The 22,111-nt window shown below is 41.6% G+C and overlaps 1 protein-coding gene across 17 annotated transcripts in view; it reads right to left on the bottom strand.

The window, feature by feature from the left end:
- Positions 1-22,111, bottom strand: part of CLASP1 (cytoplasmic linker associated protein 1) — a 170,504-nt gene that overhangs the window by 5,648 nt on the left and 142,745 nt on the right. For 12 of the 17 annotated variants that reach the window (XM_058839247.1, XM_058839253.1, XM_058839250.1 and 9 more), the window contains 6 exons: positions 16,443-16,593; positions 15,564-15,810; positions 14,617-14,810; positions 12,834-12,962; positions 2,489-2,695; positions 219-335 (listed from right to left, as the gene is read on the bottom strand). In XM_058839247.1, the coding sequence (XP_058695230.1) occupies positions 219-335; positions 2,489-2,695; positions 12,834-12,962; positions 14,617-14,810; positions 15,564-15,810; positions 16,443-16,593 (1,045 nt within the window). The remainder of the gene's footprint in view (positions 1-218; positions 336-2,488; positions 2,696-12,833; positions 12,963-14,616; positions 14,811-15,563; positions 15,811-16,442; positions 16,594-22,111) is intronic. The other 5 variants (XM_058839248.1, XM_058839254.1, XM_058839257.1 and 2 more) reach the window with 1 other exon arrangement.

Raw genomic sequence — 22,111 nt, 5'->3', positions numbered from 1 at the left:
TTGGAACACCATTAAAATTTTCCAACAGGGATTTCAAATGCTCACACTGCTGAGCAAGTGTGGTGCTGCTCCAGTGGCATTTGTCAGGGTGAGACAGGATTTAACAGAGTTCAGGGAACTTGACCCAGAGCTACAGTGAAGCCACTGGTCTTGCTGCTGGTAACAGCCAGCAGAATGGCTTGTACTACCAAAACACCAGAGACACATTACTCTTGTACCTTGCTTCCTGTGAGTTGTGCGAGATGAGGTTTCAGTTCTTCTCCAATTACTGAATAAATAGCCACTAGGCAAAATACACTGGCTTTCCGGACACTGCTCTCTGTGTTATCATAACCCTGGAAATGAGAGGAAAAGGTCAGAAAATAAACAGCACTCCCCAACACCCTTCCTGAGCAATATACTACAGAGCTGATGTACATTTTGCAAATGTGGCTGACCTAAGAGATCAATAAAAAAAACCTCTGCTTAACATAATAGTTTGCAACATGAATACTCAAAGAGCAAGAGAATGCAATCACCCTATCTGTTCCTTCTGTTATTACTTATTACTGATATCTAGTTATTTATAGCATTAGATAACAACACATGGTTTCCTAACACGAGCTCAGGACTCTACACACATTTCTGTGTCCAGTTCAGATGACCATGAACTATCCTGAACAGTCAGGACACACTGGAGGGCAGCTTACCTATCAAGTAGGAAATACCACAGGACAGAACACTTGAAAGATCCCTGTACATGTGCTGATCTCTGGCAACTTGGGCAGAGCTCAAACTAGCCACCATGTCACTCAGAAGCTATGGACACCAGTCCCAAACTCAGGCAGAGATCACTCAGCAGCCATCCCACCCCAAGAGAAAGGCAGACATCACTTCAGCCTGTGGGATGCTGCTCCTCCGGATACAGGGTGACCTCTGCCGGGAAAGCCAGAGGAGGGATGCAGCACAGCTGGAGCTGTTCCAGCTGCAGGGACGAAGTACAGCCCAAAGTGATCTTGTGCAATCCCACAAAGCACTGAGCTAGGAAAGCAGACCTCGGTGAGCTCAGAGAAACACCAAGCTATTGAGCATCAAGGGGGAGAAAAGGCTGAGCCTCCTCATCAGCACCAGGGCAAGCACCACAACCCTCTCCAAGCCCTGCTCTTCCATGGAGTCCCCATCTGTCCATGGAGAGCCTGCTCCAGGCTGTTGAGCTGCAGACTTGTGCTCACACTGCTGCTGACACTGCTCGCCTCCTCACCACTCTGCCAGGACCCTCAGTGTGGTAAACTGAGGGTTTGTGTGGTAAACAAGCACAAAGGTTGCTCTCCACACACAGTCCTTCAGCCAGGATCCCAAAATACTTCTGAAATGTAAGGAGTAAATTCCTTTGATCACTGAGTTTCTAAGGTAAGGAAATATCTCGGACAAACTAGGCTCTGAAACAAGAACCATTTAAAGTAATTGAAGAAGACAAATCAAACTGCCTTTTCAAAGGCATGCTGCTCTCAGACTTTTCCAGTGCATCAAAGCTTTGCTGTTCAGATTGTTGTCTCCAACAATGATGGCTAAAACCATTTTACAACAAAAGTTTAGATGAATATAGAATTGTCCAATTCCCAGAAGCTGAGATTTAAGAATTGCAAGAGCTGACACTACAAAGTTGGGATGAATGCCAGGATGCGCAAGGGGAATTTCTGACTTTGCTCTTGTCCTTCCAACATTTTATGCTCACAATGAGAAGGCCTCTTTATCCCAGTTCTCCATGGAAGTCTTACCCACCCAAACACTTCTTCCCCTTGCACTCTGACTGATCTGTTCCTGTCACAGTCTCTCCCCAGTAAACACACACATTTTCTCTCCTCCCTCACTGCTACTTCACATAGTTCCTTCTTGTTTGCAGCCCCATCCCAGCACTGCCAGCTGCTTGTGCAGGGGACCAGAAGACAACATTTCTATGGCCAGTGCTCAAAGTTAAATCCACAGCGTACAACCAAACCTTAGCACTGGCAAAAACACAGCTCCCCACCCAGCCTGAGAGGGTTATGAAAGAGGCTGAATGAAATCAGCAAGTAGTTTTGTCTTAATTTCAGAGAGAAAACAGAAAAAGAGCAACCTGTCTGCTGGGATTAAAATTCAAGTGCAAAGTACCATCAAAGCACAGAACAGCTCAGCAGAATTAAAGGGAAATTAAAGACTACAAGATGTATAGAGACAGTATAAAATATGGCTAACTCCTACCCTCAAATTTATTACATGGCTGCAACTGGCTTATTTAGGAGTCAGAAAAAGGCATTCAGTTGTGGAACATACACACAAGAACCTGAGTTTTCTTTTCCTTAACCCTAAAGGGATCAAAAACTTATATAAAAAAAAATATTTTACCAAAAATTAAATGGTTTAATTTACCAAAATCCGGCCCCAGAGGATGCATCATTCTCCCTTAGGGCACAGATCCCATAAATTAATGGTGGCTTGTGCTCAGGAGCAGTGACATGGCATTCTGTACCTGTAACAACCCAGGAATGATATCGGGTAGGAGCTGATGCAACGATTCCTTGGAAATCCTCTCGATGACTTTCGTTTGCATTTTGATGGCAGCTAAGTTAATTGGATAATCTGCAGTCTGAATGATGGGGCAAAGCACCTTGATGCACTGCTCAGGGTGGATGGAACTCGCCAGGGTGGAAGCAGCTTCTTCAGCAGCTCTGACGACCTGAAATGAAAGTAGAACAAACTCTAATGTTAATGAGGTCACACCTGACAGCCACCATCGCTGGTGTGCTAGGAATGACTGCCAGGAAATGCTTGGGGATGTTCATTAACAGATCTGCACGAGGCTCTGTTGAGGGACAACTGACTCTTAGAATTCACATCCTCTGTCTCCAGTGACATCTTTGTTCCAGCCAGTGGCAAGAAGTCCTTCCTGCCTAACATAACTGTGTTAGTGTTGTGGCTAGTTTGAAAAAATTATCTGTAACCCAAGAGAGACAGGCACTCCCAGACCAGGAGGAGCAAGAGGATGGCATCTCTCCAGCCACTGTCAAAGAACCTAAACCCACCAGCTTAGACTGACACAAGATGTATCTCCTTAACCATTACCACCAATGGCCTGCTGCAGTTTTCAGTGTACACCTCAGTGCCGAGTGCCCTGTGCCCATGCTGACACACCCATGGCAGATGTGTCCTGCCCCTTCCCAGCTGAACTACACTGCAGTCAAATCCAGGTCACAGACACAAACAGGCTTTAGGGAGGCCCTGACCAGGCAGCTCTGCTCTCAGCATATGTAACCCATTCAAGGCAGCACTGGGATCACCATACAAAATTGGAGGAAGGACAAGTGGAAACAGCAGCAGCACCCACCCTCTGCAACAAGCCCACACTGTAAAGCAGTCACACAAAGCAAGGATGATGCTAAATTCAACTCTACCCTGACAGAAAGCAGATTCACAACTTTCACTCTTCCCCAGCAGGTAGGACAGCTAGTTCAAAGAAGACCCAAATCTGGTCTCTTCTCCCAAGAGAATTTATTAATTTTACATTCTGCAGTAATTGGATAAAAAAGAACAGGATGGGAAGGCAGGTTTTCTTTTTTCAAGTGTCTGTGCTAATTGCCAGGCAACAAAATGAAGCTTCCTCTTGGCTGCACTCTTCCTGGCCACAAATAACACACTCTTTGCTCTTCATGTTCTTGTTACAATGCAAAAGGTGGAGGATGCTTTTTCCCATCTTCTCTCACTCCCCTCTTCTCAGGGCTTACTTTAAAGGGAGGGTAAATCCTGAATAGACAGAGATGTTCCCATGGACAGACTTAAATCCAACACCTCAACTTTAAGAAGAAAGAAGCATTCACAAATCCTCATGTTTGGGATCTTCCAGCTAGTCCCAGGAAGTCCCTAACTGAGCCCAGGAACATTAAAGCTCTTTCCTGGTTGTGTGGGAGGTTCAGGTGCCCAGCACCAATTCTCTACCTCCTCCTAAACTGAACTACCTGGAATTGTCTGAAGTCAATACTTCGAAACCAGCACCAGGAAATCTGTCCCAGGCAATCTGCAACACAGCAAATAAATCAAACCACAGGTCTGCCCTTAGACTGAAGCCATGGCTGCTGAATTTGCCTTGTTCTCCTTTCCCACACACTGTGATGGCATCAAACTTGGGGATTTCTATTTGAGTAAGGCAACCTATGGGCAGATGTAGCTCTACCAAAGCCTCAAAATAAGGTGAGCTTTCATTATTTTTAAGCAACTATGGAGGATAATGCATGAACAAGGAGTAGCTGGAAGCTTATCTTAGTCCATGGACTACAAAACACAAAGTTTAATTGACTTCTAAGATAACAGCAATTAATAGTGACCAGAAGGGATCATCTCCACCTACAAAGCCTGCTTTACCCACAGCATCATAGCCATGCTGCTAACATTTATCTTCCACTCATGCTGACAGCTACCTCCCTGAAACAGGAATGACACAAGACACTTGTATTCCCAGGAAACAGCACAACTCATCCACTTGGCTTTTGGCATTATCTAAGGCAGATCCAACAGTGAATGTGATCTCACACTTCACACAGCACAAATATTGCATGCAGGCAAGATATGGGCAGGATGGTGAAACAACCTGAGATTTTGGACTGCTTCTGTACCAGTGCCCTACTTACACAAGTAAAGCTGTCCAAGTGCTCTGTTTACTTCGGGCCTTTCTCAGCATTTAATTATAACATTAAAACATATTCCAAAATGGATGGCAATTCACAATGTGGTCAGTATTAAAAAAAATGCTTCCTGAAAGATCTGTGAGTAGCCATGCAGAACAGAATGCTTGCTTTCCCACTTAACAGCAAGTTTTCCCTCTTCCAGCTATTTATTTGCTAATTTCTCTTCAATTTCACACATGAGAAGCATGAAAGTTAATATTTTTCCACATAAGTTAGTACTAGCTTAGGAGCCAGCACTGCGTGATTTTGTTGGGAAAGAAGAGAAACACCCAAGTACTTAAGGAAAGCCTGATGCCAGTCTTTGATAGCCCAGAGTGAAATTTCTAGAGTGGATTAAGTCAGGAGCTCCCAGAAAGTCTCTAAAGGAATCCACTTCCTGGCACTGCAGCTTCTGATGTTTGCTTTCCACAAAGGATGGAAAGCACAAACTTACAGAGAGCCCTGATACTTTACCTTCAATTTAACTACCCACTAGCAAGCCACTAGCTAAAAACTCCTGAATGTTACTATTTGAACACAGGCCACTTAGGATTTTGTTCTGCAGCAACGCCAAACACTGTTGGGAAGTGTTTTCAGACACTCACAGAAAGAAAAGCTTTCACATATATCACAATACACTAAAAGAAAATTGTAAAAAAAAATTAAAACTTATATCCTCTTGGTATCCTACTTGATAAAAAAGCAACAATATTTTAGTATAAACCTGATCTCAAACACACTACCATGAGGAAAAAAAAAGGAGTAGATGAAAAATTTAATGAATATTCTATCTGGGTTTCAGCTCCATATCCTGTTTTCACACAGTTTACTATGCCTATTATGTTGAAGGTATGAAAGTGCATAAGACAAAAAGTCTATTAACCAATTCCATGCACAAGGAGCATTAAAATACAGTGATAATTTTTCACAAAATAAGAAAAGATTCAACAGCAACAAAGGTCACACACATTTTGCCCATTAAAAAGTGAGCAAGGAAAGTTGTGAAGGTACAGAAATTATTTATGGCCCTGATGATCCTGCTTTCAGCACTGCTGCCCAGTTCTAGCACAGATATGGCTACATTTAGGCAGAGGCTGGTTATTTCACATCCCTTCTCCCTGCACTGCCTTCCCCCTGAACACAGGAGAATGCATTACACATGTCCAGCATGACAGGAGCTTGTAAATGTGACAACACCAGGGAGACTTCCAAGCCTCCCATGAGCACATCTGGGGGACAATGCCTGCAGCTCAGCCACACTTCAGCAAACCCCGAGTGTGTGATTAACAACATGCTCAAGTCTCACTGACATCAATGGGATTCCAGCCTGTGCTTACATCCTTGTGTGGATGACAGCCTCTGCAGGTAACTGGCTCCTGGCTCCCTGGGGAAGCACCAGAAGGTGACAGGGCATAGGAAGGGGTAGGGCAATACCAGCTGATGGTGAGACAGAGAGAAAAAGTCATCCCTGCTGGCACAGGAAGCCAAATGCCACCATTTTGCAATGTAACTACCAGCCCTATCCTGCCTCCTGGCTTTGGCAAAACAAAACATTCAGCCACCCAGACAGACTCTGCATCCCACCAGGGGCTCTCAGTATTTACCCAATTGGCTCAGAGTCCCACTCACCTGGCACTGCCAGAGAAATCAGCAGCATTTCCAAACAGAGGGAAGTGCTTTATCAAAAGATACAACCTGCCAGGTCATTTGGCAACAAGAATATGCAATTGTAATAGAGTTTAGCAAAGACATTTTGCCATGAGGCACAATGCTTGTGCCTTGCAAATTGTACATACCTTACAATATCAAAAAATCAAGTATCTTTCTTAATCAGGGCTTTAACCTGACCAGCAGAGTGAAACAACCTTAAAAGGAGTGGGAGAAAGGAATAAACAGGATCAAGGAACAGGTCTTCCTCCCAGCTTTGAAGGCAAGATCAACAGATACACATGGGGAAGTGACAGGAAAGGCTCGTACTAGCAGTGACACCACAATAAGTAGTGTCTATGTAATCTATCCTTTAAGCCCACAGAAATGAAAGGGTGCTGATTGCTACGTGCTCAGACACAGGAGGATTAAAAGTCAGACAAGTTAACCAAAGGGAAAAAAAAAGCCAACACACACAAGGAGGCAGAACCATTCACAGGGAAAGACTTTAAGACAGCTGCAAGGGGGAAGGATATCCACAGGGAAGCATCACTGTATGCTTGCTTCTTGCTAGTCAGTCAGGTAGGGTGTCAAGCGAAGCAAGATTTTTGTCTGACCTCATATAATTATTCTTAGGAATCTCAGATGTACAAAAGAAAAGTAGAAAAGTCACCAAATGATGGTGGAAGCTGGAAACAGCAGGTTCAAAAGGGTGGCTATGAGACAAGATGATAGAGAGCCTTCTTTGAAAGCACAGACACTAAACTGTGTGTAAGGGATGTCACAAACATTATTTTACCTCCTAGTAAAAGCTTAGAGCAAACCATGGCTTGAACTGGATAGATTGACATCATTCAAAACAGGGCAGGTAGCCCTGGAATGCAGATCTAAGAGATAGCTCTTGCCCTTAAAGCAGCAGGTTTTACTCCTTTCTAAAGGCTTATGCTCTGCACACTGGTGACTAGATTCAGCCTGACTTTTGCTGGCATAACATAAGCTCTGTGTGCTGGTGGGTTCCTTGAAAGACATCTGTGATGCATCAAGACCTTTCTAGTGAGTCTCAAGAAAGACAAGTTTTTATACTTCCACCCAGTTTGCTTTAGGGAAGGAGCCATATTCACATGCACAAAGCCAGCAAGGTGTAGCACACAGAAAGCTGTTCACCTCTAGCAATGTCTTCCTTAATGCTACCAAGGACTAAACTTCAAAGAAACAGGTCAGGCAGTCCCAGGAATATGCATGGGAATTGCTTCCTGATTTCAGTGTGAGGCGATATGCTGACATGCAGTATTAGTGTGATCGAGACAGCGGCCTGTCACAGATCCTTGCCTTCTAATATAGAAAAGCACATTGGAATCACCAACGTTCTACAAGATTTGCTGGACAAACTTTGGATGACAATTCCCACTGGTTTACCTGGTTCACAGTGCACTGCAGCCACAGGACCCTGTTCACTTAAGACAGCCAGAACTCAGACTCCATCTCTTCCACTCATTTTCCTCTGCTCAGCTATTACACTCCATACATTAACATGTTGTTTGCTGCCTGCCGGCTGCAGCAACCAGCTTACAAGTTTTGATAGTTTCATTTCCACTTTAAAGAGACACAAAGTACTGACAAATAAGGAAAGAAAAATGTCCTGACTCCCCTAAGGCAGAACATGCCAGGTTCATAGGCTACACAGGGCATCAGTGTAACATGCAGGGATCTCAGCAAAGCAGGACCTGGGGCACCTGGATGAGAGCTTCCTGCAGGAGCTTAAGCTGGAGTACTTTGCCATGATTGCTAGTTGTGGTGTCTCTGCAGGAGGCTGTAGAGGATGAGGCAGTGCAGCCAAAGCCCCACTGAAAGTTTAGAGGCTTTGTACACCATTGTGAAACACCAGAGAAGTTTATTAAGGAGAACAAGGTTTTGCTTACAGGCTTACGAGGCATGTGGCTGTGCTTTTGAGCCAATTTTTGCCATCTAGAGGTGGTTACTTACAGCCTATATAATCTAAGCTGGAGGGGATGGAGGTTTACCAGTACCTAGTCAGGCCAACTCCCATCCCTGAAGGCTTTACAGTCTGATCCAGACAGGAACAAACAATTATGGACTTGGTTTCAAAGCAGGAAGTGGACTCAGCAATGGGGAGTGCTAAGCAGATGAAAAAGCAGTGTGATTTTTATAAGGATTCAGAGATTAAGTAGATTATACTGCTTCTCCTGGGCACTAAACATTCGAAATGTGTTGGGAAACAGAAAAAGCATAAACATATTATGAAACATTAATGACTGCCCACTTGCAGCACTTGGTAGCTTGCAGCATGGAGAAGGTAACAATCTTCAAGACTATGATCATTTAGTGCTTTTTGTTTTGCAGAAACCTACATAGATCACACCATCATCAGAGGACAATTACAATATATGTCAGAGGCCAATGTAAAAGCACCTCAACAAGATAACAAAAGTTATCTACAGTTGTAAAAAACTTATCTATCAGTTATCTATGGTTAACTGACTTTTTTCTTCTTCTTCTCCCTCTTTTAGAGGGTTACAACAAAGAATGTACAATAATGTACAATAAGCATCCCAATTATGCTTATGGACCTCCTAAATCACAACATCCAGAAATTAGATATCTAAGATATGGCACAGCATCCTTTCCTTACACATAGAAAACATACATCAGTTAAGTCTATAGGCTTTGTGCCAGAGACAGAAGCAGGGAATTAGCTATCCTATGATTTTTCACTCTGCTGCTGATTTCCAAGATACTAAACTATTTCTGTTTTAAAATACTCAATAATAAGAAATTATCTTCATTTTGCTGGCATGAATCTGAAGCAACGGCATATCTGTGGTATTGGGTCAGCAAGCAGCATCTCTCCTTAGCTATGGGTGAGTAACTGCACTGGAACAAATGAGTTAATATTAACTAATTGGCAACAGAAAGATGGTTCTCTTCCAAATAACTCCAAACAAAGACTGATAAAAATCAACAAGATTTAATATCATCCACAACTTCAATTATGTTCTAATGCTCCAAAATTAAGTAAAAGGCATTTACATGTCAACCCCCTAAATGTTTCCAGTTATGACTGAAGCAGGCTTGACTCTTCACATCACCCCATTAAATCAAGAGCATCGAACAGACTGTTGTACTACAAACAGTATGAAAACAGGACAAAGTTAAAAAAGGCAAACTAAACATGAATCCCAACCCAGAGCCATCTCTCTGTAGCCTAGGGTTACATTAATTTCGACCTGTTACTGAGGTCTGTGCTTTGCCAATCTCCTGCATTTGCACTCACAACAAGGTGTGACTCAGCTCCAACTCCATGTACCAACCTTTCCTCTCCTGTATCCCTGGGGAGAAATGTGGTGCTCTCAGCTGTGCTGCTCTGCTGATCCCAGACCTCACCTTCAGCAACAGAAGGCAGATGATTTTTAGCCACAGCAAAGACCCAACTGTCTGAAGATGTCTGCTTGGACTTGGAAAAACAGCCAGTTATCCAGGCATCCCAAAATATCTAACTTTGCTACCACTGCTTTGATACCTCCAACTACATAATCTTGAATAAAATCATAGACCTTTTCCTGTTTTAAAAAACAAAAAAACCAACTTGAACGAGATATCAGCACTCAACTGGGGGAGGGGGTGATATTTGCTGGTTGGTGAATATATTGTTTTTGTCACTCCTGGCCATGCTGAACAACAGCAATACTGGAATTTGTGTAGACAAACAAACCTTCCTGATTTCCCAAGAACTACCACTTACTATGACTTCTTGGAGACAGTACCCAGTCTGCTCCTCTTCAAATTCTCTTTGCTAGATCACTTTAGATTGAGTCTCTGTGGGTCATATATAATGGAAAATGTGAGCAGTAGCAATTGCAGTAGCAGGAGCAATTAGCAGTCCCTGTGCTGAAGGGGAAATTCAGGTAAGACTGAAACAGATACAGCTTGCTCAAAACAGACATTTTCTGCTAACTTACACAGCCTGTTGACACCAAATTACCAATTCATAACCAAGGATCACTTTTGTCTTCTGCTACAAGGCAGAAGCAGCCCAGAAACAGAACAAACTGGAGTGATATCTTATCAGGACATCAATGACACGAAAATTAACCCTTTCCCAACTAAATTATATACCAGATATCCTTGAAATAGTTCTTACAGTCTAGGGGAAGATTTGATTTTATGTAGTTTAAGGAGAGTGCACCACTCCCTTTAATACTGCTCTGATATAGTGAGAAAGCAAGCTGTAGAACAGACTGCTCAGAACTTCCTTTGCCTCTTCAGCTATCCTTTGAAAGTGCCCTTCACTCACAAACTGGTGAATCCTCACTTAATCTCCTGCTCAGTAGGATCCAGTTAAAGGGCAGCTCCTCCTCCCCTCCTGGAAAGAGCAGTGCTGCAAAGTCAGCACTGGGAGCGAGCTGGAGGGCCACCACAAGAAGGGAATTTGTGACCTTCTGGCTCTAGGCTATGAGTTTGACCAACTGAGCCAGCCCAAATGATCTCTCAGTTAATTTTTCACAGACTTAACTGAATCAGCAAGTCCCAACTACAGGTAAAACTACTTCAAGCATATTCACAGGTATATATTTAGCCTAGCTCATGTGGATATTCAAGTGCAGGTACCTTCCATAACTTCAGGAATGCTGATACCCTCAAACTACTGATGGAAAGATGATGCCTTTCCTGGGCTTCATCACAGTTCTGAGAGCCTTATGTACACAGGGATCAGAAAACACTCATACACAAAATGAAAAATCCAGAACTAGTGCCCCAATTGATACAGCTGTGCTGCATGTGCAACAGGTGCAAAACAGGAATATACCTGCAGTGTCCTGCTGTGGCAGCTGTCACCCAAAGGTCCCACTGCAGCAGCTGATGTCTCATGAAGATGCTGTGCAAAACCATGGCAAATCAAAGCCACACTATGTGCAGCACAGCAGCTGCTTGCTGAGCACTGTACAGCTCAATTATTCTATAAAGAAGTGCCGGAACTCCCACCTCTCATTCCTGGTTTATCTTTCTCTGCTTTTCTCTGGGAGGCACCTCATGCAAATCCCAAAGAATCTCTCCACGTCACAAGAATACAGAGGCATAAAGCATGGTGTTTTCAACATTGTTCGTGATTTCTGTAAAACCCACCAGTCCCACAGAACAGTGAATTCTGAGGGGCACTAAAAACAATGCCAGGGACAATCTGGAAAGGTCCTGTTAGAAACTTTAGTTCTGGAGGATTCCCAAAAATAATACAAAGAGCACTGAGTCAAGGTGAGCTGACAAGCATGCAAACAGGAAAACTTGCCAGTAAAAGGCACTCCTTCAGAACATAGTGTTTTGTCTGACTGCTTTATCAGAAAATCAATTTACAACTGCTTCTTACTACTCTGAACTGAAAATGACAGGGGTGCAAAGGCACTAAATCAAGAAGAAGGTAGGCAGAGTAGGGCAGCCCTTATTCATTAAAGCATTAAATATTTTCTACTTCTGCATTTTAGAGAAATCCAGACTGTTACTTTCCTTCCCTGAGAGTGTTTTTTGTTTTGATTTTCAAACAGTACAGTGTCTGCTACCCACGGTTAAAATAACCTCGTGTCAGCCCCCCAATGCTCTGGAGCAGTCTGGTCTATTTCAATCATCTTTTCATGGCCAAATATCTTCAGAGGTGCCTAAAACTGCTAATTTAGAATAATCCTTTTGTAGAGAAGAATAAATGCCTTAGATTTCAAACCAAGGACTTTGGTAATAAAACCATCACAGACCGATAGGGAAATTCTGGTAGCACTTTTCAGAAGGTTTATTTCAAACTTCCAATATGCACAAGGTAGATGAAAAGATCCAACTTGGAAAACAATCTGAAAAGTTTAACTTTAAATGTAATTTGAATTGATCTACTTAAAATGTTATCCTTTATTCTTGCTTTACTTCAGAATACTTTCAGTTTTGTATACGAGTTCTCTTACAAAAAGGAAAATGCAATTCATCCTTCCTTTTGCTTCTTCCTCTGCCACTGCAGCATGGCCTCTTTGTCCATTTTCTCCTGTTACTGACCAGTTCCCAATTTTCCAGCACAGCCCAATTTCACCATTCAGTTTTCACACGCAATTCTGCTTAAATACAGCCTTTGTGTTCTCCAGTACATTTTGTATTCTTACCTGTACACACAGAGGCAGCACAGTGCCCCCAGCATGCTCTAAAAAGTAATTAAACATGCACTTTTTTCATACAGTGTCTCAACCTCTCCCAGAATGAGCAGGGAAGTCCTGGGAAATTAACAAACAGTGGCATACCACTCCAGACAGCTCCAAGTCCACATAAATAGCTCTCACAGTCTCCACTTTTTTCCTCACTGTTTCAGCATGTAAAAATCCTGTCTCTTCATTCTTGAGAGATTTAATACTGATTTGTTCCACTGTCAGGATGGCTCAACATGTCTGCCTGTTAAGTCTCACAGGTCCTACATTTCTTCTGCAGGTCCATATTGCTTTCCCAGTAGCTGAAAGGTTCACTCACCTCCTTGTGGGAATCCTTATGTGCTTCCAGTGTTTTCATGATAGTCAACTCCGCATAGTTCTTAAACCTTGCTGGCTGGTTCCGCAGGATCTCCCGCAAGACTCGCAGCGCCAGGGCTCTTATCGAATGCTGTGAGAAAAACAGACCATAGAAAAGGATAAGAAAAAGATGCTTCTCAAAATCATAGTTTGGAGTGAATTCTCCTGGCTTGCCAGAAATTCACAGGGCTCCCTACACTACCAGCTCCAGTGGAATAAGCAGTGGAATCAACGTAACAAAATTCAGAATTGGGCTCCTTGCTTGCTCTTCCACAGAAAGCCACATAAAATGACTCTTCTCACATATACAAGAATCAGAACGACTATTTTCCTAAAGTCTATATTCTTTTTGAAATGCAGTACAAATTTGTACTCACAGGAGGACATCAGCATTACATCAATCTACAAAGAAGGTCAGATCATATATGTTTTGCCTTTCCTTTTTGCTCAGCTTGGCAGATATCAAATTTAGCTCCATCTGTGCCACAATGTTTCTCATGTACTAAAGCAGTAAAACTGACTGGTCCTGTAACTCCTAGGGAAATTACTTTCAAGGACTTGAGTTACTGTAGCCAACACTGACATATGTCTTCATCCTTCATAGCAAAAGCTCATGAACAGAAGGGATTTCTAACACCTGTTTCAGTTTCATAACTTACACTAAATTTTTGACCAGTGGCCACTCCAAATCGATTTCATTATTTCAGCAGAGGAATACATACTTTACTTCATCCTCAGCCTTTAAAATATGTGCTTTGCTATTTATCTGCAAAATTCATACAGTAGCACAATTCACATGTACTTAAGACAAAGTCACCAGGCCCTCTGATACTTGTGTGATGGTGCTATCATTAAACATGTAGAACTAGAGCAGCTCATGCTTAAGAACAATGACTGAGACAATGTCAGCCACCTATCCTGCCTCAGAATTAACATTTCTGAGAGCATGACATATATTTTACAAGGAGTATAAGGAATACAATAGATTTTTGAATCAGATGAAACAAAATAAAGAACTGTGCGTGCTTTGAAGCCTCAATATTATAATGTTCAGATGGAGTGTGGCTCTGCTGTGAAGATGCAGTGGGGTGTTGAGCCTTCACCAAATATCATTATGCTGCAAGCTAAACAAATATCTCCAAATGGAAAAAAAGCCTAGCCTGTAAATTACCACTTTAATCAACTACCAAATATAAAGCTGTGATAATAACCAAGTTTTCTTTTTTGACATTTCAAAGCAAGATTCCCTATAAAAGCAGCTTGTTCTTGACAACATTTTTACAAGAGACAGAAACCCAACCCATGAGATCTAATACCCTGGGTCTTTAAACCACACAGGAGAAAAAAAAAAAAAAAAAGTATTCTAAAATGCCTTTATTTTCCTTCCTGGGAATGGGCATAATATAGTTAAGAGTTTGTAACTTTATCCTAACTCAGAAGAGAATAACTGAAGTCTTGACAGTTTTTTACTAGACTAGAACTTCTTTTCTGATTCTAGTTCAATTTCCTAGCTATTTATTAGTAACACTCTGCACAGAGGGGGAAAACTGGGACATTTTGGAGTAACGGAAAACTCATCGCTGAACAGGGTGAAAACTAAAGTAAAGTTGTCAACCCTCAAAAGAAAAAAAATGAGCAATGCAGTATCACTGATGAGTGGCAGGTTTCATTTAAACTGGTGTGTAGGAATTATTACCCAAGATGAAGCAATGTACAGGAGAGTTAAGACAAAATCTACATCTCACATCTTTGTCTCCAAGCGTTTCCAGCAGCAAGAGCAGAATGGTTTTGAAATGCTCCTCCCAGACTCCAAGATTATCTTCCCTTGTGATCTTTAGCAATTCCAGGAGAGCTCCTTTCCGCTCCTCCACCCGCTCGTTGTGGTTGGAGAGCTCTTTCAGAAGATCAGCCACCAAATCCGAATGGTCAATGGGTACTTCTAGGACAAATGGCAGCAAATCATTTGGAGAAATGGGGAAAAGATCAAAGGTGCCAAAATTTCTCACCCTCTACAGAATAAGGCTCATGTAACAAGGGGCCCCCCAAAAATGCATCAAATTCCAGGTGGCCTCAGTCAAGCAGGCACAGAATCTGACTAGCCCATAATTTAACCTGAGTTCATAGCAGGGCTCATGCATCTGCACATGGCTTCTAACGAACCAGGAAGAGCTGACAACTGGATTTCTTCCAGTTCCAACAATTACTTCTACAAGATGAGAACTGCCGTGGTTTTTCCCAGACATACACACCCAAAACCACTGGTCACATGTATGACCTTTAGATTAAAGTACAGTGACTCATCAGTGTACTGCAAAAGAATAAAGCTGATGTGTAGCTGCACTTAAATGAAGTCAAGCACTCAATAACAACAAGCTGTTGAGTGAGGCGTTTCAGCCATGAAGAGGGGAAGGTCCCAAAGCAGATGCATGTGGATGCTTAAGGGAGCAGTTTGCAGGAAACCCCAGACAAACAAGAATCAAAACCGCAGTATAATACTTTTTCTCAATAGCCACAGATGAGGTTCTGCTGGGACATGAGAACAAAGGGTATTTCATACCAAGCCTCGACTCAGATGCAATGTAATACACAACACATGCACAGGCAGGCACGTATCTGAGGGCACTACCCATACACAAATACACCAGAGAGGCAGCGAGCTGCCTGCAGCATTACAAGGTGAGCTGATACAAACCATCCCGAAGCTGATCCATGTCATCATCAAACACTGCTTCCTTCAGGGCAGTCTTGTCGTAAGTGTTAATGGTGTCAGCGTAAGGATAGGGGTTGTACTCCCGAGCACGGGGCCCTGAAAAGGCGCGGGGAGGCTGCGTGTTCAGGAGGGAGGTTTTGTTATCCAGAGCCATCCTTCCACCTTCCACAATGTCACTGCTCCCACGGACATCACCACTAGGGAGAGCAAGGCCACCATCTCGAGACACCTGGGAGAATCAGAGGGAAAAAATGTATGTTCAAAATTCTATAGAAACTGTAGCATTTTTAGAGTTCACCCAAAGGCACAGAATTATTCACATGTATTATTTATACATAATACTTCAGTAAAACTTTGATTACTATCTCTTTCTTTTGCACAACTACACCTGCTCAAAAATATCTCGATCACAGTTTCTGTAACCACTCTTAGAGCACAAGATACACATGAGCTGAGCACTTGGAGTGACCACAGCTTCTAAGCATGTGAGGGAAACCATCCATACATTTTAAGAACTAACATTTCCCATAACAGACCTGACTAGATACACTCCATGCAAAAGCCATCACTGAGCCACGCTGAGCCTGAGGAATACTAGCACTGTTTCCATCCTTCATGGGACTCACACAGAAGCCCAGTGAGCACATTCCACAGGAGGCCAGAGCTCAAAGGGAGCCAAGGGAAACATCCAATGAAACCCCATAATTAAGGTATAAGGAGTTAACAACTAATAAGCAGAAGATATCTTTAAGAATATAGCAGGAATAACTGGATTTTGAACACTAACAATCCACAGACAGGTTTGATCACAATGTTCTAAAATTTCATCTATCTGGGGATATTAATCAGTGGAATACTTACAAGGTCACAGTCTTTCTTCCCATCACGTTTGATTGGCTCATTTAGGTCCTCTTGACTACGGAAACTAAATTTCTCAATTGCTTCTGTGACTCCACGAAGAGAGCTGTAGATTTCATCAGAGTTTAGGTTCTCCGTGTCATAATCCAGCATACTAAAGACCAAACGTATATGAAATGTTACAAATGAAATTGGGATCCGCTTCTGACTGTTAACAAAAACAAGCTGGAGACAGATGGTTTGGAGTACCCTTTCTAACAGTGACTTGTAACACAACATGGATGGAATCGAAACAGACTTCAGGTCAGAGTTTCCCCTCAAAGGAGAACACTTTGCTGTAAGTGAAGGGAAAACAGGTCCATTGTTTCTTACATTCAGTAAGTGTGCTACCTTCTATAAACCAAAAACCCTATCCCCAGTGTGGCAGTGGTGTATTTTAAAACGGAAAATAATATCAATCACTATGAAAACTCAAAGGGTTGTGACAGCTGGTGGAAATGAAATCAGTGAAATTTAAGTTTAATAATATATGAAACTATGACAGATTTAAATGGAAAATGCAACTTTACATAAACCTTAGTCTAACTTGGCCCATTTTAATTTATAAAGTAATAAAACCTAACTCACTTGTACAGTGTCTTAATAAAAAAAGCATTTCAGTATTTGGCCTAAGTTTGGGAATTCATCTGACACTTTCTTGCAGTCTGTTCCCTAGAAACTTCTCAGCAACATAAATCCTCAAAAGTTTTGGGATTCCTTGAGGAGTTATCCAAAATTAAGTCTCATGATAAAATGCCTTGCATGCAAGGGGAGATTATATTAAGAGATCTGGCTAAAGAGAAGTTCCTACAAGCTTCGAGAAAATGAAAAAGTATTACTGGCAGGGCTGTGCTCTATCTAGGAGAAGTAGAGTTTTCATGACAATCACTAAATTAACAGATCCAGCAAGAGAGAACAATTTCTGGCAGAGTCTCAGATCTCAGTAGAGCCAGAAGCAAATAGACTGAATCAGACATTTACATCAAGTTGTTTGTCAATAAATGGCAAGAAGTGGCTCCCTACAGTGGTGAATTACTATTTCATAACATTTGGGGAAGAATGTCAGGAGGGGCTTGGACGCAGATGGTTGAACTGAGTTGTGTTCCTTTTCCACAAAAGAAAGATTCCCTATGAGGTGGGTGGGGGAAAACCCAAACAAACAAACAAGAAAATCCCTTCTGAATTCTGGATACACAGCTGTTATTTTCAGTGGAACCAAAAGTAGGATATTAAGTATCTACTAAATATCTAGAACCACAGCTTTTTTTCTGGAAGAAACTTGGGAACCTCAGACAGAGGATAAGATTGGCTGCCCAATTCCTTTGGGATTAACACACTGAAAATAGCCATAATCCCTGGCTCCCAAGCAACGTGTTCGCACTACACTCACACAAACATCAGCACCATGTATTTTGGCAAACAAACCAAAGAACAACTCCTCAAACAGTGTCTGGCAGGCCAGGGAGAATGAGAAATCACTTAACAGAGCAAGATCAGGAAACAAAAGCTGTTCACAAACCTACAGAAGTCAAAGTATTTAAGGCTTTTCAGACAGCTGAACAACAGTAATGCACCGTGATGGCTTTCCAGACAGAAGGCAAGGCAATTTTTAGGTTCTTTAGAAATACCAGTCAGGAACAGGAAAATCTTTGTTTCCTATGATCTCAAAATACACATTTTGAGTTCAAGCACGTTTAATTTATAGATCTTAAAAGGTTTTTTATACAACTTTGAAGTGGGCAATGAAACCACCATTTGAAAAGGTATATATGTGACTGTACCTGTGTACTCACACCAAGAGATGATGTGACTTAGCAAAGGTCACACAATTAAATCCATGGCAGAAAAACCAAGAAATAATCACAAATATAATACTGACAATAAATCTGCTGAAATCATCACTTCTTTCCTCAGGGATGAATTTTGCCCTACACTATTACCAAAGAACAATCAGAAGACAGACTCTTCAGTGCTAAAGAACTAAGGCAATTTCTCAGAGCCATCAATCTGATGCATTTGTCAAAGCACAAACCCACATTTTAAAAAAAAACTAAAGAATCCAGTGATTTCATATGTCAGGAGTAAGCCTGTGTAGGAGGTCACATTATGGCTGTGCTCTACATGAATGAAAATTCTACAATGTGAACACACGTCTCTACTGACAGTATGTGCACTGGAATACTTCACAGACAACACAATGGGAGGAATAAAAGTAAAATGGAACTACACTCACCTTTCAGGAAAAAAAAAAAAAAAGGCACAAAAGGGAAAAAAAAATATGACCCATGCAGAAAACTAGAGGAAAGGCACAGCATGAATAAGAAGTGAGTAGAGATGAGCAGTGTTTAGGGATGTCACAACATTATTTTCCATCTGCTGCACAAAACCAATGCAGCTGTCTCCAGGTTTATCAAGATACAATTTGGCAATTTTCCAGTCTGGAATGAAATACATTTTACTTCCATAAATTGTTACTCAGTTTCCAATCCAAACTATGTGTAAGTAATCCACAGTTCTGTGTCTTCAAGCAGTACACAGTAACTCATGTCCTTGCACTTTCAGGCTCTGGGCTGGAATGTATGTTACATTATTCCAAACCCTATTATCTGGTGTCAGATAAAAGAAGACAGCAAAAACACGCTAGTTTTATTCCAAAAATCAACGTGGATCTGCTCCACAGATATCTCCACAATGTCCTAGCAGAGTGAGAACATTAATTTAAAGTTTTTAGTTCTGCAGGTATGCACAGAGGTACCTACTACTGCATTCAACTTTCTCTCAGATGTCACATGTTCTCAAATTTTGAGCCCTCAAAGAAAAAATTCTTTGCTTTTCTTTCAACAGTTTTTCATTAGGACCTTTTTCTTTAAGGAAAGACTATATATAGTCTGTCCTCAGGTAACAGACATATCCAAGTCAAGAGAAACCACATTCACAGATGGTCTGTGGTCAGGGTTTAAACTTTAAAAAATCCAAGGAATTCAAGAGAGATCTGACAAATTAAATCTGTACTCAGGTTAGTTGCTGTTTTTTTAAACCAGCATACAGCTTTAGTCCAAGAGCTGCATGCAGACTGGAACAAAACGTGAGGGCAAAAGAGGAGGAATAGATAGGAAATTGCAATTGATAAACTCAAAATCTTGTGGTAAGGTAAGGGCAATTTTAATTTCAATACTACGAATTTCCAAGATGTTCCACCATCACATTATACATGCAAAGTTCTATGTGAAGTCAGTCCTGAGCTCTGTGTGTCCATCTGGAGGTACTCGAGTGCCACATGCACAGTGCAACCAAATTGAAAGATCCTGCCCCTGGTATCGTAACGCAACCAGTGCCTGCCAAAAGTGCTCAGCAACTGTGTTCTGCATTGGAAACTGACTGTGAAGCATCTTCCCTGACATCTTCTTGAATAGGTGCAAGACTCTGGAAAAACCCACTTCTTTTTATCCCCACTTGCATGCTGCATCTTCCCCAAGCAGTGAGCAAGTGGCTGCCATCACCCTTGCTGTCTGAAAGCTTTCATCATCTCTTTTCCTTTTCCAACCAAAGCCTCTGCAAGTCCCACATTTGAACAAATCCCGTGGTGCGAAAGGTAAATAATACTGTGACACCTCAGACAAGTTGGTTTAACAGGTAGCTTGTTACCTGGGAGAGTAAGAGCGTCTGAAAGTCTTGTGGGAAGGAGCAGTGGGGATGGAGTTAGGCTGAGAAAGGGGAGGGGGGTGCTTCGACAGCCCATCTGCACTCCAACCCCAGAGCCGACTGCCGTGACCAGAGGAGAAACAAAAGAGAGAAAAAACAGAGAAAGGAGAGGGAGGAAAAAAAAAAGAAACTATAATCTGAGTGGCTTAGTGCTGTCATGCTGCCTTGGAGAGAGAAAAAAATTAATAGAAACAAAATTAAACAAGAATACTCCATTGAGCCTCACAAGTCTTTGTTTTGGCCTTTATTATTAATTTCCATTTTTATTCCTAACATAATATGATCCACAAAAAATCCAGTCCCTGCTTGTACTAACCAGTAGATTTTACAAATGGATATAGCATCTATAAACAACTCCATTTATAATGTTCTATGCAAACAATCCCTGGCCACACATGTACTCAAACTCTAAGCAGGTATTTCTAAGCAACAGGATTTCCCTGGAAGAAAGAAAAATTGGAATTTATTTTATTATTAGACACTTGAAGATACCTTGTAAAATTTGTCTCCTGGTGCCTCTATAAAAGCCTGCAATCAGGCCCTACATAAGCAGAAAACCTTTGCAGGGCTTAAGATCTGATCCTGTTTCACCTGTTTCAAACTGAACCCAAATATACAAGTGGAAGTCAGTCTAGAGTGTAAATGTATCATGGGACTTGGCCCAGGTCTCAGCAGACAAAGCTGGAAAGACTGGGTGAAAGCAGCCTCTGAGTTGATTCAGATCACTCCTTAAACTTTCACAGGCCTCTTTAAGTTATTGCACGACCCTGTGCCTTTGGGTCAAAACATCCATTCCTGTGGCAATTTGTCTAACCTCTGCTTTTGTCCTTTTCCCATTATGGCACATGGTTTTCAGAATCACCTTCTAAATGAGAATAGATGCTTGAGCTAGTGGAGTATTCACAACACCACTTTGTTTCTATTACATTTCAGCACATTATCTTGGACAGTTGTATTTGTATCTATGCAAGTGAAAGATACTTTCACATGAGAAGTGACAAACAAGTCAAGAATTGCTCCAGTGCAAACAGCAGCAAAGCCAGTTAAAAAACTCCTCTGAAGAGCAGTGTCAAGACTTTCACTCATTAACCACCAATCAAATCCCACAGCAAGGAAATACCCCAGGCTCCCAGAGCGCTGATCAGAAGTCTCACAGCTCAGGTCTCACCTACCTGAACACGGGCCACCAAACAATGCAGGCTTGTCCTTACTGTATAAAGTGGGTGGCTTATTTTAATTCTGCTTCCATGCCTTTGCTTGCTCAACTTAATACTGAAAGTGTCAAATTTTGGTTTTAATGGTATTTTTTATTATCAGTGAAATAGCAAGCATATAAACTTACATAGCCAGATAAAATATAGCCTTTTATACTGATGCATTTCCTCTAAAGAACTTTGAAGGACTAAATTGTTTTTTCTTTAATTTTGGGTGATTTTTGTTTATTTGTTTTTAATAATCAAAACTAAGCTCAGGCTTCTGGGCTACTAATAATGGCAGAAACTAATTTCAAATGTATTCATTTGATATTCCTTCAATTACTCCAAAAAATTGTAGGTGAAAGCTCCCAGCCTGAATGTAACATTTAAGTTTGCAGAAGTTGATTTACTATTCAGAAACAGTAGTCTAACACCAAAGGACTTCACAACTTAGCGTTTTCCTTTTTGTGCTAGAACATAATTTATTACATCTCAGAGGATTTTCCCTGTCCAACACAAATCTGAGCCATTTATCTGTGCTTTGCCTAGGAAACATTCTTCCTTTTCAGTCTGAAGTCTGGGGGATTTTTCTTATTATTTTCAGTCTTCCCAAGTGCCCTTCCCTGTCTTCTTTTTCAGAAAGCACATCTTTCTTCCATAACTCCTCTCACCAAAAACTAAAACTGTTAAAGAAAAAAAAACCAAAACAGACACAAATGCAGAAGTAACTCACAG

The sequence above is a fragment of the Poecile atricapillus genome, chromosome 5 (assembly GCF_030490865.1).
Source record: "Poecile atricapillus isolate bPoeAtr1 chromosome 5, bPoeAtr1.hap1, whole genome shotgun sequence".
Lineage (NCBI taxonomy): Eukaryota > Metazoa > Chordata > Aves > Passeriformes > Paridae > Poecile > Poecile atricapillus.
This window is presented reverse-complemented; position numbering and strand designations above follow the sequence as displayed.